At 34.8% G+C, this 19,875-nt stretch overlaps 1 protein-coding gene across 1 annotated transcript; it reads left to right on the top strand.

The window, feature by feature from the left end:
• Positions 1-2,192: 2,192 nt before the first annotated feature.
• LOC125654480 (sentrin-specific protease 8-like) lies at positions 2,193-19,120 on the top strand. The gene is made up of 6 exons (XM_048884444.2): positions 2,193-2,377; positions 5,704-5,792; positions 7,872-7,980; positions 8,593-8,708; positions 10,716-10,769; positions 14,786-19,120. Exons 1-6 carry the CDS (start codon positions 2,253-2,255, stop codon positions 14,956-14,958), a joined length of 666 nt encoding a protein of 221 aa, XP_048740401.1. The 5' UTR covers positions 2,193-2,252; the 3' UTR covers positions 14,959-19,120.
• The last annotated feature ends 755 nt before the right edge of the window (positions 19,121-19,875 follow it).

The raw sequence follows: 19,875 nt of genomic DNA, 5'->3' as shown, positions 1-19,875 counted from the left end.
CGAGGCAGCTGCCTCGGTTGCCTCAATGGAAGCTACGCCACTGTCTCTATAAGATTGCATAGAACAATCATCAGAGATTAACCCCTTCATTTCTAAGATATATTATGAAAAGATTCCAGCAAATTGATAAATGTAGAGTTGCATAGTTACATGTATAAAAAAAAAAAGATAGTAGCAGAGAAAAGCATGGCCTGTATTTCTTGTAGAGGATATATATATATATATATATATATATATATATATATATATATATATATATTATATATACACACACACACATATATATATATATATATATATATATATATATATATATATATATATATATGCTAGTGAATACGGGAACAATAACACATTTGTTTCTTCATAACATAGTTGATATTCAACAAACATATCATTAATGATGATATTTTGTCAATATGTAGTTCAATATTTGATATCTAATCAAGCATTTCATTAAGTAACACACGTTACTTTGAGTAACGTATGTTACCAGCGTTCTACTCAATGTAATTCTTACACCAGAGGAATTTCGAGATATTTGGAATACGATATACATTCTTTGATATCAGAAGAACAAATTCAGACCAAAACAGTCCATCTGCTTAATCAATATTATATATCAAACATTGCAGTTGTTGTAACAGTACTTACCGTAAGAGAAAATTAATCCTAATTGTCAAAGTTTAACATGTATTAAAATTGACTTTCAAACTCAAATGTTCATAGTAGACGTTCATGTCGTATGTACCACATCATGCAGACAGAGAGCAAAAATACGCGGGAAATTGCTATATCATTTAATTAATTTTTCGGTAACGAATGCTACATCACGAATGTTACATCTTGACACGTTTGTCAAATTTCATACCAACCAATGACTTTTGCAAAAGAAATGTTTATATTTTCATTCTCTGTACACTACGAGATTTTCATAAAAGGGATAACATTTGCGCTGCAAATACGTTTTGATAAAAAGTTTATTATATCCTATGTTATATTTCTTTAAATCGAAATGCTAAATTTTGAGAATAATGATAACTGAACTTCTCAATGCCACATCCAAATATCGCTTGATGAATATTTCCCCGAAGTTTTTTAATATTTTAGCGACAAAATAGATAAAAAAAAAAAAAACCCACAAAGATAACACAAAATCTTTGTCCATACATCCAATATAATCTGGCAACATGGAGTAATATATACACCACTGCTTAAAGGCATAGGGTCTATCTTTTATCTTAAAAATGACATCACAATATTTTGCAAGAACTCCAAAAAAAAAAAAACAAAAACAAAATTGCAGTATTAATTTTGAGTTATCTATAGCTGCAGCGCTTGGAAATTGAAGTCATTTTGACGTTTTAGCCCTTTATAAAAATTTTGTCTGGAGGACAATATATTAAACTGGTACCCCACTGATTAGTGGCTACACACAAACATAAGAGATGCGAAGTCAACAGGGTACCAGTTTAGGCAAATGAGAACAGGAAATTATTTTGTAATTACTATCATATCCAATGTGTTTGTAAACATTCTGATGAACTTTTTGTGATTTTTTGTTATGATCTTAAATTTCGCCACCTTTTTGGAACATGCAAAATTTCACCAATATCTTAGACCCTATGCCTTTAAAATCATACGCAAAAGGTGTTAAACTTTTATTGAATGAAAATTTAGGTAATACAAATGATATTAACGCAAAGAAAATTAAAAAAAAACAAAACACGCTCTCAGATTTTTATATTTGCTTGTTCAATTCTAAAAATTGAGTCGGCGACAGTCATGTAGGGTATCTACGCTTCCTACCAAGTTTATAAGTAAAGGGGAATATAAAAAGTATACCACGCCTAGGGAGGCTATGGGTCCATGAATGTATAGCACCACAGGAGTCTGAAGTTTTTTCAATAATAGAGCTAAAATAAAAATAAAAAAATACACACCCCCTACTAAAAAAAACACTGGTTTTTTTTAGTAGGGGGTGTGTATTTTTTTTTTTTTTAAATTTTATTTTAGCTCTATTATTGAAAAAAACTCCAGACTCCTGTGATAGCACACAATATATATGATTTGATATAGCATATTTTCTAATAAAGTGCCGGCGACATCGATTGCAACGCTTTTATTGACTTTGAGTGCTATGTTTAAACACCCTTTTCAAAATTCTCCCGCCACATGTCACTCCTCGGGTCAAGATTTGACCCGGAAGTGATGCACGACAGTAATCAGAACATGGAGTATGGTTGTTGACCATGGACGAAGACGAGACTGGTGATGTTGTTTTAAATTTTTATGATAGTTTGCTGTATAAAGCCGATGTCAGCTTACTGGACGATCAGAAATGGCTAAATGACAAACTGCTGGGATTTTGCTTTGAGTAAGTATGCTTTCGTAATTTACTGCGGACAACATGGAAAGCAATGACCTAGAGAGAATGTTAACCTGCACTCATGCGTGTTATGATTTATGAATGACGGGTATGTCCCTGGTATCACTCGCTCTGTAAGGTCAAACGTTAAGGAACGTTACACTTCTGCACCAATGGCGTTTACAGTGCAGTATGATGCAATACACACAGTATGGTGTGCCATGCCATACTATGGTTGTCTTTTTCTAACTGCCTTTAAATTGTATGTATCCTACATGGATTCAAACTGAGCACAATTTTCGAAAGCTGTATTATAAATTTACTAATTCACGGATTTTAATTCCTAGGCCTGCTCTTTAATGCAGAATTCCGTTAGAGCTTTGAAACATGGCATTAGGTAACAGACAATTATATACATACATATTATATATATATACTTCTGGCTTTGCTGAGGATCGGACCCGGGACCTCTGACACGGCAGTCCAGTGCTCTGACACAACAGTCCAGTGCTCTTACAATTGAGCTAAGGGTTAACCCACTAACCAGAGCTAGAAGGAAGACCATGTATCTTAACATTATCACATTGCCTCCCTCCAGAGAGAGAGAGACAGAGAGACGCCCCGACTCTCCCAAAGTTCCATTGCCTGTTGGGTAAAGTTGTGAATGTAATTTCACTCTCGCCTATTAAAGAAAAATACTATCCACTTTCAAGCTTGGACAAGTACAAAGCGATCTAACTAAAGCATCAACACACTAACATGACAGTCCAGTGCTCTACCGATCAAGCTAAATGGTTAACCCACTAGCGGGCTGAGAACTAGATGATAGGAACAGTGTTCAATCTTGATGCCTGCAGATTTCCATTTATCACGCCTCAGACAAAATTGTTGAAATCTAATGAGTCAGATCTTGGTCACATGACGCAGTGAAAAAAAAACCGTATCATGCAAGAAAAATCCGTATTGAGTGAGTAATTTATTGTCGGGTTCGACTTGCAGCCATGACAAAATTGGCGAAGCGATTTGTATGATCTAGACCCTCACATATACAGTTGGAGGTATTCAACGTGATAAATTCTTTACACAGTTAGTGACCTAATACGGAAAAATACATGGTGTGAAAAGAAAACTGTATTGGGCGAGGCAAAGCTGTATCAGGGCACTAACTGTGTAACTAATATTATTTGGCTTTGATTAATTTAATTGTCATAATATTATTTTTGATGTTTTGACCTATTTATAAGACGTCAGAAAATGTCATCGTGAAAGTAAAAAAAATAGTCTTTATAAGGTGGTTATTTATGAGACACTAAAGCATAACAAAGGCTGTCTGTACTGAGCAATAAACAATCATATCAATATGATACTATCGTAACAGTGAGTAGAATTTAGTAGGAAGGTAGAACAGATGTGCTGGATCACAATACACCACCTGGACATCAGAATTACTAAGTTGTGTGTTACATGCACGGTGTTATCTGGCACCGATTATTGAAGCATTGTGTGCTGCATCACTTCTCTTGTACTAATCACCACAATGACCCCCCTGTCTGATCATCTAAACTCCCCTGTGTAATTGCTACATTATGTTCTAATAGCCACATCATCTATCATCTCCTACTTTCTGATTACTATATCACCCCTAGCTGCAATAATGTAGCCCTCTCCGATTTAAAAAAATTGGATAGGGCTACATTATTGCAGCTATATCACCCCCTCCCCATTTGATTGCCACACCACTCCCCCACTCTCTACTTGCCCCCCCCCCCCCCCCCCCCCCCCCCAACCCCCAACACACACACTTTCTTACATGACATCAGTCCCCCATCATCATGAATGTTATGTCATCACATCACAGAAAGAAACAGAATAGTTTTGATTGGAACCAAATGTAACATGAAGGCTAAAGGATTGATTGATTGCCGGTGAAGGCCAAGAGAGAAATATTGACAGTTCTGACTGATATTCATACTATCCCCCCTGAATTGCAAGTTAGATGCTCCACCATCAGGACCAATGACCAATGAGTTATCTGAAACTATCTAACACCAACATCTGAAAGTATCCAACATCAACATCTGAATCTATCTAACATCAACATCTGAATCTATCTAACATCAACATGTGAAACTATCTAACATCAACATCTGAAAGTATCCAACACCAACATCTGAAACTATCTAAAATCAACATCTGAATCTATCTAACATCAACATCTGAAACTATCTAACACCAACATCTGAAAGTATCCAACACCAACATCTGAAAGTATCCAACATCACATCTGAATCTATCTAACATCAACATCTGAATCTATCTAACATCAACATGTGAAATTATCTAACATCAACATCTGAAAGTATCTAACATCAACATTTGAAAGTATCTAACATCAACATCTGAAAGTATCCAACACCAACATCTGAAACTATCTAACATCAACATCTGAAACTATCCAACATCAACATCTGAATCTATCTAACTGCCACAGAGTTACATGGATATAGGACATATGAGATACCTCGGGATAACTGCTTCTCGGACCCAGTGATTTTTCTACATTTTTTACAAGGGTACTGTGGCTTTCGAATTGGGAAAAATTGTCAACATTTCAGTCAAATTGGAAAAAATCAATTTTATCATAAATAAGTTTTAAAATCATATCAAACATAATATTATCTTTATTTTACACATCTAATTTTCTTTAGCCTCCTAAAATTTTCAACAATTCTGTCCAAATCATCATTCCCATATATAACTCTTTGTTAAGTCTTATGTATATAATTCACATCGAATGTTTATTTTTTTCAAATACATTTTCCTTTCATAATTTTATTATTGGGGAAAATGTAAGCTAAATTGGGGAAAAATTGGCAATTTTTAGGAGGGAATAGGGCCGAAATTCAGACCTAAAATGGGTCTAAAAAAGTCACTGAGACCCCTCTCTCTTTTTTTCATTCCTGTCTTAATTGTGGCTTCCAGGTGTTAGCCCATACTGGTGCCCAATCTTCGCTAGCTAGGGGCAGTTATCTGCTCTTGTCATGCCATCTTTGTTTATTAGCAAAGGTGATGGTCTGGAGCTCTCCTCTCTTTAAAAGAGAAGATGAGCAGTTCGCTTTCCTGGGCTAGCAAAGATACAGGTACCCTTTGGCTAAGCAAACGGCCATGTACTCTCAGTAAGTTAGTTAGCAAAGGTGCTGGTACCCCTAAACACTATCCACCTCTGTTTGACTTTTCCATCTATCCGTTTGACTTTTCCACCTATCGTGGCTGACTGTAGCATTTTAAATCTGTAAAACATGTACATGAATTAATTTTTCTTTCTGATTTTACAGGTATTTTGAACGAGAGAAGTTTAACCATTCCGCTGACAAACTAAGTTTGATAAATCCTGATGTTGCTCAGTGTATTAAACTATTACCTAGTAAGTATATATGAAGTTTAATTTAGAGACGTCTGTCAGACTTATTGTAGAAATCACGTTTTGTGCACCTCTCTTTGATTAAACAACACACACTATAGTCAGAATACTTGTTATGTGCAGTGATAATTTAGACATTAAAGAAAATAAGTGGTTCTGATTTCCCGACCCCTCCTATTTTTTTATCCCTGACCCAAATTTTTGTTTAAGTTTGGATCGGGATCCAATTATCGTAATTAATTTAACTGCCCTTGGTTATCCCTAAAATTATGATGACTCAGATAAATTTATGCCCTCAAAAAGTATGTAGGGTATCACAGTTTTGAGTAACATTTACACAATAATTCAGTATCATAGTTGCCATGCATGTTTTTCAATATCCACTGGAGTTACACTCTGACCTCTAGAATACTTTGTCCACAAAAATAAAAGATAAATCTGATCTACCAGCCCTATTTCTGAAAAGCATGTAATCATGATAAAAGGAACCACATATTTTTTTTATTGACCTTACTAGTTACTCTGACATTTAACTGCTTATATATATATATATTTGATATGGTTGGTAAAATTACCAGTAATTCTTATGTGCACTGCCAACTTTGGAAGTAATGAAAATTCAGACTTTGGCATTGCATTAGAAAATCACCATTATATTGGGCACTTTCAGGTTAAATTGCTTATCCAGAGCGGGGTTTGTTTATCTAATATACACTGGCTGACACCTGTAAAGGGTTGTCCTTTAGCTAAACTAGTTATTCGGACAGGTGGACGTGAGCCAGCTGGGAATCAGTGTGGAAGTAGTCACTGAAATGGAGCAAAAGATTAAAGCCCAGCATAAATCAGGTGTTATCTCTGAAAACACTAAAAGCTCACCTGCACTTGGCAATATATACTGCACAGAAGGTTTCTTGACAAAGTCTGTCCAGCCAAGGCCTTCTGTTGTGTACATATTGTATTATATGTACAGTTTACGTCTACATGTGCCATAAGTATGTATGGATATAGCATTCTAAATGTACAGTGACACTGTTGAATTTGGCTTAAATTCTAAGAAGAGCTACATGTCCAGCCATGCATTACACTTTTAAAGGTTTTCTTTTTTTTTACTGGTCATGCTGGCCATTACAGGGGTTGAAATGAACTTTTATCTACCACAGGGTAATATTTGAACTTGTGGATATAATATGTATGACATCACAATGACAAACAGGTACTGGTAGTTGACAATTTGATTCCTATTAATAGTGATTTGTCCTTTGCAGGTGATTATAATAATTTTCTAATGCTGGGTTAGATCTATTATAACATTTGTGACGTAGCCTTCTATCTGATGTATGCTTTGCCAGGACGGGTTTCAGTTTATTGTTACATGATTTCTGTATCCATGGTTACCATAGTTAATGATCAGTCAACTCATTAACATGATTAATAACTATGATTATGAATATCTCCTTTTGAATACAAATTTCTGTTACAGGTATATACCAGATAGATTTAAGCCTCAAGATTTTTTTCTTTACAAATATGAGATGGTGCTGGGGGAAAGGACAGATCCAGAAAATTTTCAAAAGGGGGAGTGTGGTTGCGATCCAAAGATTGTACCTCTACCTAAACGGGCATGAAATTATGTTTTAGGGGTGCCCCCTTCCCCCCAGATCTGTCACTTAAATCAATTTCACAATTTGATATGGGTAAAGGTTGGGATATAGATGAACATTTTAGCTTATGGGCCTCTTGATTTAGTTGGATGTGAGAAAACCTTTTAAAATGTTAAAGGAATAGAAAATGTCCCACACAAGCTAGATAGTCCAACTCAAATGAAAATAAACGGATGATGATTGAATTGTAATATATGTGACAATTAAGCTGAATTTTTTCAAATTGTATTATGATAGGTGTCAATGATGGACTTATTTGCTTGAACTTGAAATACTGTTCCAGTGTCAATGATGTAGACCTATGATATCAATTGTTTGATTTAAACCCTGATACAAGTAAGCCAACATTATGTGTTAATTGTTTTTTTAAACTGATATGGGGTTATGTGTAGATGTTTTAACTGATATATGGTTTGTTTAGATGACCAATTAGGAGAGTTCCTAGAGACTTTAAATCTACCAACGAAGCAGTATGTCTTCCTGCCGGTCAACGACAATGTCCAGTGTGAACAGACAGGTGGATCTCACTGGTATGTTAGCTTCAACTCAGCTAGGGCTTAAGTTTGACTTTTTATCAAGTTTTGTTGTCCAAAAAAGGGGAACATGCAATGTCTACTGGAGTTTTCTGTGTAAATTATTTGAAGGTGTACATGTAACATTTAATGATAGAAACTGTATAAACAGTGAAATCAGTCCACTATAACAAGCGGGGGATTGCTGTAATTTAAGTAATCAGTACGAAGTGTAGAATGATAAAGTAATTTACCTGTAAAAGTGTACAATTATAAAGTAATTTACCTGTAAAAGTGTAGAATTGCAAAGTAATTTACCCGTAAAAGTGTAGAATTACTAAGTAATTTACCTGTAAAAGTGTAGAATTATTAAGTAATTTACCTGTAAACGTGTAGAATTATAAAGTAATTTACCTGTAAAAGTGTGGAATGATAAAGCAATTTACCTGTAAAAGTGTAGAATTATTAAGTAATTTACCTGTAAAAGTGTAGATCCATAAAGTGATTTACCTGTAGACGTGTAGAACCATAAAGTAATTTACCTGTAAAAGTGTAATTTTTTAGAAAAAAGTCATTTGTGGTTTAAGAGGTATGACTGGCTCGATGTGTATAAATGTTTGTGTCTTGTAGGAGTTTGCTGGTGTACATCAGAAGCCGACAGGAATTCCGTCATTATGACTCCTGTAAAACCTCAAACCAAGAAGAAGCCAGGAGACTGGCCTATAAACTACAACCATTTGTCCATGGTAATGGAGGCCTTTGATATACAATTAATGATCAGCGATTTTTTTCTACCCACTGGTACTGATACCGGTACCCATTCAATTGGGAAAAATAGTGTCAAAATCGAACAGATTGGGAATTTTCTACCAAAGTATCGGCATATGATTTCAACTAAAAGAAAAGAAAAAAGTCATCTCTTTTCAAACTTTTTTACGCTAATATTTGCTGTTGTGAGACATAAGGAATTGTCGTAGGCTCGTTTTAGAATTGTCGTAGCTCTACAAAACACGCGCACTGTCATGATCTGTACTTTCGATTTAATACCAGAAGTTTTAGTTAACTTGTACAACGTTTCAGACTAAGTAAATATTACGATGTCAGCGGCTGGTCTATTTTTCGGCAAGTAAATTGGGAATTTTTAGTCTCAAAATTGGGAAAAATCAATGGCTTTTGGCATTGGGAATGGTACCGTTTATCGGTACCAGTTATATAAGGAAAAAAATCGCTGGTGATTTTTGATGAGGTCTATATTAGTGATGAAACGATTGTCGCCGATGATCGACTGTCGGTCGTTCAGAGACCTACGATGCTACTAATCGATTACAAAATAAAAGTCGCAGACATCGTTGACCAAACAAAATCCGGAAATCAGTTCAACTTTGTTCAAATTTTATTTTCTGTATGTCAAACCCGATCAAAAATAAACAAACAAAATGGTGGCAGATGTGAAGGACGGTAACAACAACATTCAAATGAAGGAGCGTATCTCTGATATCATTGATACATTGAGATTATAGATAAATTCCATGACTTGATATATTGATATTCTGATTTATTCAACTGTGAACAAATGAGACAAAGAATTCAAATGTTGTTTCCATACATTTAATGATTCTGTTATGTATTATGAGGGGAAACACTTAAATGTCAATTCCGATTATTAATCGATTACATGTGTCCGATTATTGCCGATAATCGATTATGGTTTTTGGTCCGATTGCCCATCACTAGTCTATATGTGGCTAAACGGAACTGGTCAGGTAATAGTTGATCAAGGCCATAGGCCATAAACTTGAATTAGGTCAAGTTTAAAGTCACTAGTTGAATTTATGTAACTAGAAATTTATATATTTGTCTGGACCACAGCTTTTTAAAACTATAACAACTCATATGCACATATTTTGTTCATGAATATATAATGTGTCAGGATCCTGAACCAAGGTCATTTGGTGGAGGGGTCAAGGTCATCATTTGAATTTTTTGTCTGGGTCACAAATTTATAATTACGAGACATAGAAGGATCATGCATGGTACATGTACAAAGGCTGATTATAACCATGCATTGTTTTATGATGTGCCAATGTTTTATGAGGAACCCAGCTTATTTAGATAAGGTCAAGGTTATTATTGAAAACATTAGAAATATCTGAGTTATAACTTTGTAATGAACTATTATATAGAAAAACATTTAACAGTGATCCTAGGCATGAAAGGCTGCTGGTTGGTGATGTGTCATGACTCGGAAGCAAGGTCAAGGTCACTTTTAGAAATATATTGAAAATAGGTTAAACATTTCTAAGAGTCATAACTGTTTAATAGTGATTTAACATAACAAACTCATCTATGGTGCAAAGGTTTCTTATGGTGAGACATAGTGCCATGACCTTGGATTAAATTCAATTATCCAATGTCGCTGGTAAAAATATCTAAAAAAAAACAAAAAAAAACAAAAAAACAACTATATGTTCAAGATCAATTCTCAAATTTGACTAAGTTTGTTTATGGCCAGACAATGTGTTTTGACATCCATTAAGCCAAGATCAAGATTATGGATTTCTAAAAAAATAAGAAATGTAAGACTGTGACTGGATATTTACTAGCATCCTTGATACACAGGTTACCGTTTATGAACTCTGCAGGCTGTAGATGTGAACACCACTTTAGATTATAAGAAAGTTTGAAAAAATTCTGTCATTGCTACATTTGTCTTGCATGTTTACAGGATCATAGCTGTTTTAAAATTGTTGTAGCACCCATGGGGCGTATGAAATTCCTTGAAATGGACGGACCTCAGCAATCTAACTGTAAGTCTTGTTTACTGTTGTGTGGAATCATATTCACAATGCTTACAAGATTATCACTGAACTTTTATTGGCTTTATTAGCATTTAGTTCTCTCCACACCAGGAAGTGCTTAAAGGTTGCATCACTCTCTCTCTCTCCAAACCACCCTGTGGCTGTCACTTGCTACCATCTTGACCTAATTCCAGCTTCTTCACTCTGCATTTCTTCTTTCACTGTCCTTTATATCTATTAAAGTTGTTTTTGATCTCCCTTGTGCCCTTTTCCCTTCTGGTGTCTGCCCTAGCCCTGTCTCACAGTCAAGGTCACCTTCCCTCGGTTGCACATATCCTCTCCGCTATATTAAAGAGGCCCGAGCTTCTTGGTAATGAAGATTATATTTGTATCCTTTTAGATTAAATATTTTGAACATATTGTTTTTTGGTCGGTTTGTCTGTCTGTAAAAGCACATCTTTAACCTTGATTTTCTTAAACTTTCGATTTGTTGCTTGGTCAATTGAAAGGTCAATGTTGAAGTTAGATGACAATTTAAAGCTGTTAATAAGTAGTCAAGGTAATTTACCACAATTTCTGAGATGTCGAATCTCACTTCTGTAATGGAGAACTGTTTGCTAGTCCTTCAGTTCGTGAGAAGGTACATAGTGTATTGACTTTGTGTGTCCTATTGGAAGATAATGTTTCTATAAAAGTTATTGGTAATTTGTGTTTTTACAAAAATTATTCATGTGAGTGTACCAGACATGCAACATGATGAAACATTGACAGACAAACATTTCCAGCTTAAGAGCAAGTTCATGCTACAAAGTTAATCCCAAGTCTTCTGTGGTAATAGTGAGTACAAAGTTAATTCAAGTCAACTCTGGCAGCAATAATATGTTAAATTACAAAGTGTTTACACTGGGTTTCATGAGTGAACTCTCTGCCATTATGCACAGGTAGTACTCTATTTTAGGGAAGTAAATTGATATTTTCATAATTATTTATGTTTGTTAATTTTTTTGAATTGGGGGTAATGTCCTCTGTATCTGACTAATAGAGTATTGGACAAGGCTACAGACAGAGGTATGCAGTGTTTCTTATGTTCGTTCTTCTCTCCCCTATCCACCCGTCCAGTTTTTTGTGTAGCCCATTTCTAAATTGTAGATGTCTTTATTGAATGTTAATATTCTGGTAAGGGCTGTTCCAAAAATGATCAAATGGGGGTGTCGGGCGGCAAATGATATTTTTTTGTGTGGGTGGTCGTATTTTTTCAGATTTTATTTGGTCCGTGGTTGGACTGTTAAAAAAATATTTGTTATGGGTAGTGGGTAGTTTCTATTGTTTTATTTTGTGCCACGTGGGTGTTGAGTTTTCAGAATATTTTTATTGTCGCTCTTGTCTTGTTGGTTACAAAACGTCGGAGGGAAAATTGAAAACGTGCTTTCGAAATGCTGCTTTCGAAATCGGAAATCGGAAGTAACATAGAACTATTCGAGTTGTCGCTCTTTGCAGCGCATAACTTTCCATTACGGCACTCTTCAAATTAGAGGCGCATTTAGTAGGGTCCCTTTTGACCAATCGGATCACGCGCTCGTCTTTTTCCGTAACCGGTAAGAAGACTCGGACGTGGATCGGCGCTAGCTGCAGAACTGTAGCTCTCTGAAAAAATATTTTGACATAACAGAGAGCTACAGTCGAGCCACCCCTTATAAAAACCTTCGATTTACGGCGCACAAAAAGCTGCGCACGGTTGAGGCCTTATATCGTTGTATTCTTGAGTTACTGTCTCATAAATTTAATATCAAAAAATTCTTAACATATTTTCCTACTATACTTGTGTCTAAACATACCTTCAAATATTCATTAAAGCCCCACACGACCTGAAAACTCCCAGCTTCAAATGATTTCGTTTGTTGACGTAGCCATGTTAGGTAGCCGGGTCAGTTCGTACCCTGTTGTTTTTGGTATATATTCATAAAATTCGTTATATGTTATGTATTCGCTCTTCATTTATTATCAATACCAATAATTTATAGAAATTAAAAAATAAAGTTTTTCTAAAGGTAAAATAAGCTCTTGATTCATGAAAATACTACTAAAGTCCTTAACACTCGTGTGACAGGGATGGAGACCGAACCAGACTAATGAAAGCCACATTGTCGTGAGTTTAGCTATTTGAATAATTATTATTTAAAGGCACTGGGATGATATATGATTTAAAATATTTAGCTAAAATATTTGTGGGGATATTAGTTCACATCTAGACGTTATTGTGCAAGTATGGAAATTAATCAGGATTCGAATTGACCGGCTACCTAACATGGCTACGTCAACAAACGAAATCATTTGAAGCTGGGAGTTTTCAGGTCGTGTGGGGCTTTAATGAATATTTGAAGGTATGTTTAGACACAAGTATAGTAGGAAAATATGTTAAGAATTTTTTGATATTAAATTTATGAGACAGTAACTCAAGAATACAACGATATAAGGCCTCAACCGTGCGCAGCTTTTTGTGCGCCGTAAATCGAAGGTTTTTATAAGGGGTGGCTCGACTGTAGCTCTCTGTTATGTCAAAATATTTTTTCAGAGAGCTACAGTTCTGCAGCTAGATCGGCGCAAGAATTGCATCAAATCGATGCATTTCTTCGCCGGAAACGCGTCCGTGGATGAGAGTTAAAAGGCCAGAACCGAATCCCTGAATAATATGTTATTTATATTTTCACCACAGATTCAGTTTTGGTATCATTAATGTCTTATTCACTCTAATACATAACATGTAAGTGGAAATTGATAGTGGTACAATACCTTAGATGTGTATAATATCTTAGATGCATTTGAAAGTTCACATTTCATAGTGTAACGTACGACTGTGACGTCATAGTTACATTTATGTATACGTAACAACCAACTCTGATGGCGTCGATCCACATACGAGGTTCATTTGTGGTTACGGAAATAGCCGAGTAGTTACAATTGCCCTTTGGATGTGATGGCGGCGAACTCTGTTCTGTAGATTATTACAGTTTACAGTGCATCGATTTTGGGAATATTTTGAAACCAATAGGTATTCTGTTTTCTAATAAAAATAGGCAAACCTTAGTTGATTTATACGAGGGTACCGATACGTTATATTTATCAGTCAGTGTGATGGTGATATAGAGGCCTCCGGGCGCGGGCTCCATTAGAAGACGAACGATTCGTGGAAAAACATATCTATACCCATTTCATGATAATAGCATCGTTTGGACTCCCAATCTTTCCAACATTCCCGCCATAGATGCCTTTGATTGTTGATGTGACATCGTTTCTTCAGAACTACTGTGATACAATGTCGCACAGGCATTACCGCGTCATTGACTAGAATGTTTGTCCCGAAAACCTCGCGAGATTTGTACCGTTTTCATTTTTTAAAAAATTTTTGTGGTGGGTCTGGTTAGTTTTTTTTTTTAATTAGATGGGTCATTGTAAAATGAGTTTATCAATTTGATGGGTCATGGGGTAATTTTTTATTTTTTTTTATGGGTGCTTGGTATATACAAAAGGTGCCTCCCGACCCCCCCATGTATTTATTTCTGGAATAGCCCTAACCATTTCTAAATACATTAATAAATACCTAAATAAATCGTAGATGTCTTTATCGAATGTTAATATTCTGTTAACCATTTCTAAATTATATTAATCGCAAGAGATGTCGTTATCAAATGTTAATATTCTTGTAACCATTTCTAAATAATTCGCAAGACATGTCTTTATCGAATGTTAATATTCTGGTAACTATTTCTAAATACATTAATAGATACATAAATAAATTTCTAAATAAATCACAGGAGATGTCTTTATTGAATGTTGATATTCTGGTAACCATTTCTAAATAAATCGCAGGAGATGTCTTTATCGAATGTTAACATTCAAGTAACCACAATGTTGTTGTCATGTCCTTTGTCTTAATTAGTATTTCTTAACGATATTTCAACTTGATGTTTACAAAGGTTTATTAAAACTGCAGCAGATGATCCATGTTAAAGGTTTGATCTTTTCAGCTTATGACTGTGGAGTATTTGTCATAGCAACAGCTGAACATTTGTGTAGGGAGCTGTGTGAAGGATACAGTATATCGCTGAATGATGTAGTCACTCAAAAATCGGTCACCGAAACACGGCAAAAGATCAGGGACCTGATACATCAAACCGCCAAGGAATACTCGGGAAGCTGAGTCTGTGATAAAAACATTCAGCCATAGGAAATGTGTTTCTGTCTGGTACCAGACGAGCGTACTGTAGAGAACACATGTAATCGTGTATCTGTGACGTTTATTAATTTGGCTCATTTTACATGGCCGTCAGAGTTGTGGGATTTTAATTTTTTTTTCGATTTGTCTGTTCAGTATAGCAATGAAGCATTATAAAGGGGTGACTAATGTGGACATAAATGTATTGTTTGACAACAGAAGAGGCTAGAATGGTTTTCACTCAATAGTCCTTTCCCTGATTTTATGCTAGAATGACTGTATTTTTCTTATCATTTTGAGACACTTGTTTTAGAAACTATATAATTACATGTATATATGCATTATGTATAATTGAATGTGTTCCATGTGATGACGTCTGGCACAGTTCCTTTATTTCTAACCGATTTTTGGGATAGCAGTTACTTGAGTAGAATTGTAAACAAACAGTCATCAATTTAGTCGATGTTTTGATACGTATTGTATTTGAAATATACTGTGATTTATGAGAACATAAAAAAAAACTGCTTCAGGACTCGAAACATTTTGATTACATTACCCAAGAATATAGACCAAATGCTGGCTTGTAAGCTTCCATACAATTCATTGTCATGGGAACGAGATGGCACAACATTTTGAAATTACAGATGCAGTAATATTAATACATGTACATGTATTTATATATACACTTACTAGTGTAAAGCAGATTGGCTACAGTTTGGGTAGTAGCGAGTTACAGATTACCTCATTTTTCACTAACTGTAGATAGAGAATGTTGCGAGAAAACAAGACTGTTTGGTGTGATTCGAATAGGGCTTTTGTAGTACAGTTAAGAAATAAATTTCACTTTTGAAAATACAAGAGAGTACGAACTGCGATGTTTCAGGCCGGCGTACTTTATGAAGTTCATTAGCGTTTCATGAAAAGTACGCCGGCGTGAAGTGTTGCAGTTCTCTCATGTAGTTTTCAAAAAATATTTATTTTTTATGTTTACATTTACATTCATTTCTATCAAAATTCCTAGCCATTAAAATAAATGTACTATATTTATCAAGATTAATACGCACATTGTCCACGACTGTTACGCATTCATGAGGTAATGGCTCTCATTACAACTAGTAAAGATATCAATGGCAAAAACATTGGAAATATGAATATTACTTTGTATCAACTTGTTAAAATTTTATGATGTTTTATTTTTACCTAATGTTTATAATTATGTAACATCCTGTCGTGGAACACGCATTTAACTGTTTACCTGTATGTGACAGATGTAGGGAAATTCTCATGGATGAATGGGACAGGTTCCAGTTTGACTGTCTGTTCCCTGAGATTCTCACTTAAGTCACTAATGAAATCAGGCATTAGGCAGCTAAAAATAGACTTCACTCAAACCACGTGTGACAATAGTACAGTCGGAATTTTAAGTGAGATAGGGCTTCCTTTTTATTTCGTGTGTGGAGATTGTGACAGTTGTACTTTTGAGATGTGAATTGTTTTTCAGTCAGGAGAGTTTTTCACTTTGATATGCATTAATTCAGTTTGAAAAATAATTAAGTTTTGATACAATCTGTTAGTATTCCAGGTGCATTGAATATAATACCACAAACAGCCATTATATTTCTGGTTGTAGGTACATGTTATTCTCGTTAGAAAAGTGGATAGACATAGGCCATATCAAAATATGTTAATTGAAAGCTATTCTTTATATGAGACCAAAATTAAACTGAACTTTTCTTAATCAGCCAATATTTATGGTACTTTTTTCATAGTGAGTACAAGGAATTCTTATTCTTATAACAAAATAAAATTTACAAGTGCTTTTTATGGTTTTTCTAACTTGTGATCATTAAAAAGGTAATGTTAACTTTTTAACTTGTGTTCAATTTTTGCAGTCTTGCATGAAGGTAAATTTCAAAACAATGTTGTAGTGTGTATTTTGTCGATATAAAAGAAACTGTTACAATAGACATGCTATAATAAAAGAATTTTGAAAATGTATAATGCATGCACAAAGCGTACTCATATTTTCAAATGTTAGATTTAAGGGTGTGCATGTGAACTGATGTCAGTGGAGAGTTTTAATAGAGATCTTTCGAGTCTATATATTATATAATTATATATACACTATGCACTAGTTAGTTATTTTCCACTCATCCTATGTGATAACCAGAGTTTTTAGGTTTTTTTTTTAATGAATGAGATAAGAAACAGTGTCCAGTGGGTCTAACATGTTCAGGATAATGTTGGTAGATCCTTGATATACAATCAAATGCTCAATGTCAATTCTAATGTAATAATTCACACATGTAACTGCATTTCTAACGTAACATTTCACACATCCGCGTAATTTATAATCACTTACGTTTATATGCTTATGATGGTTGCAAATGATAGATCGTTTACACAAAAGATACCAAATACACGAATACACACACACACTCACTTGTATATTTATATACTGATCTGTTATAATTTTATGCTTTTTCTGAATGAGTCAGCCATTATACTCTATTAGAATCCATTGTTACTAGGACATACAAGTAGTCTAAAAGTAGGTTTGTTTGTATGGTGTATGTTTGTTCAGACTAGTCCAGACAATTTATGGTCAGTGTATATACCACTGAATTGGGTGCCTTAATCATAATGCAGATATTAGAATCGTAATGCAGGTTTTAGTGTGCAGCATATTTCCTATGTACAGGTGTTCTGCTCAATGAGGTATTTTACAGATTTTTTAAAAGAAGCAGTCGACTGTAAAATTTCTGACCAGTAAGATTTTGAAATGGTTCATTCAGTATTTGTCACAAAGGAATACCTAATGAGTATATAAAATATGTGTGTACATGTATTAATGCATTTTTGTTTAATATTCTCTTAAAAGAAATCGGGTGTGTATAATGTACCGGAGCTTGAGTGCACATGTACTTGTGGGAAATTGGGGTTTGGGATCTAACGAGAAAACAATTTTTGTTGTTGACATGTTGCGGTAATTCAAGTTAAACACCAAAAAAAGAAAAAAAGAAAATGACCCCTTTTGGAAAAAATGTTTTGGATGGAACATTATCTGGAAATTTTTTGGACTTGTGCATGGGGCAGTGCTTTTTATACATAAAGAGTGCTTTTTATACATAAAGTTACTCAATCAAATACAAAGCTGAGTATATGTATTTCAGTTGCATAATGAATGAAATGTTATTACATAAAGTATTTCAAAGCTGATTGAATATCCCATGAGACTGCACCATGCATAATTCAATAGTTAAATGCGATACCTAAAAGTACCGGTATGATCTGGATAATGCAATGAAATCTGCTGTTGATGCAGTGTTTTAAAGTACATACATATACATGTTGAAAATATGCAAGTAAAAATGTGGGGAAAACCAGTTTTGTAGAGAGCTATTAGGGTGTAAGATAATAATCTTTATGATATTGTTACCTTGCCAGAAAGGCTTGTTAGTACCATATTAACTGATCTACATAATGATCAGAGAAGTCAACATAAATGCAATGTCTCTGTCAATATAAACTTGTGACTAGTTGACATTTGCTGATAAGGTTACTTGACAGACGATTTTGTTGACTTATCAAAAATTATATTGACTTGTCTGTATATTATGTTAACTTACTAGATCTCTATGTTGACTTGTTAGAAAATTATGCTGTCTGATTTTGATAAACGGATAATTGCATGATATATCCCTTTCTTGCAAGATGCTGAAGCCCATCTGTTAAATATTATCTAGAGTTGTAATAATTAGTTTACAAATACATAAATTTGCATGTGACATTTTATATTTGTTATAAAAACCCATGTTATTCTATTTTGTTCATACTATCAGTACTTTGATTCTGTTTTGTTTGTATTGATATTCTTACTTTCACAGTGTACCTCTTTATTAATTATGTATTGGTGCAATCTCCAAACTCGTAATTATTCCTTACCTATCCTGCTGCTGTGCACTGAAGCATGACCATACCTTAACAACTAGTGTGTTAACTGAACCTGTGTCTGAAATCAGAATTATTCCGTAATGTTTTATGAAATGTTATATATACCTGGTAGATATAAAGGCTCATATATTCATATGCATTTCATGATTGAGATAAGTATTTTATTGAAACAACAATAAAGGTTGAAGTTTGATCATGGTATTCTATTTTGTTATAGATTTTAAGAATTTTTTTATCCTGCCTTTTCACATGCAGAACTAAATGTGAACATGGAGCCCCCCCAAAGGCTGTGAATGGAAGAGTTTTTAGTGGAGTAATTTTCTCTCACTATTACTGATATGTCTTGTTTGGTCACTTGGTTGTCAGAAACCAGAGCAACAATTTTTTTCTTTTTACAATGCATTGAGCACCATGCAGAACCCCCAACACAAGGGTGGTGAATTTCATAAGTTTGATAGAGGTCCCCTTTACTCATGGCAGTAATTAACACAATGAACAACATTTTCGCTAGAACATACACTAGAGTAAAGGGTTAAAAACAATGGTACTATTTGTCGGAGGTTTAGCCCCACACCTCAGGACATGTGGTGACAGCTAGCTAGGAACCACATAATTCTCAACTGTTTACCTGGAGATGCTGTATACAAAAAAAGATTGTCTGTTGGCAGTGTAACAGGAAGGGAGAAAATGCAACGGACCAGACCAGGATTCTAACCTGGGCCCCCTGAATCTCTAGTCAGGTGCTCTACCAACTGAGCTATCTGGCCACTGGCGATTGAACCTGTCTGCCAACTATGTTCCTCCCTCTTCAGATGTCTTCACACTTGAAGACACCAACCCAGGATCTTAATCCCCTAGCAGGCATTTTCACCTGTCAGTTCCAGGGGCTGGTCTACTGCACCAAATGTAACAGGAAGGGAGAAAACGTACCAGTTCAGAATGGAATTC

The sequence above is a fragment of the Ostrea edulis genome, chromosome 7 (genome assembly GCF_947568905.1).
Source record: "Ostrea edulis chromosome 7, xbOstEdul1.1, whole genome shotgun sequence".
Taxonomy (NCBI): Eukaryota; Metazoa; Mollusca; class Bivalvia; order Ostreida; family Ostreidae; genus Ostrea; species Ostrea edulis.
The sequence above is the reverse complement of the archived record's forward strand: the minus strand, read 5'-3'. Positions and strand labels throughout refer to the sequence as shown.

Coding starts and splice junctions, on each gene's coding strand:
- LOC125654480 (XM_048884444.2), top strand. CDS start 2,253: ATGGACGAAGACGAGACTGGTGATGTTGTTTTAAATTTTTATGATAGT. Junction 2,378..5,703: donor CTGCTGGGATTTTGCTTTGA/GTAAGTATGCTT, acceptor CTGATTTTACAG/GTATTTTGAACGAGAGAAGT. Junction 7,981..8,592: donor CAGACAGGTGGATCTCACTG/GTATGTTAGCTT, acceptor TGTGTCTTGTAG/GAGTTTGCTGGTGTACATCA.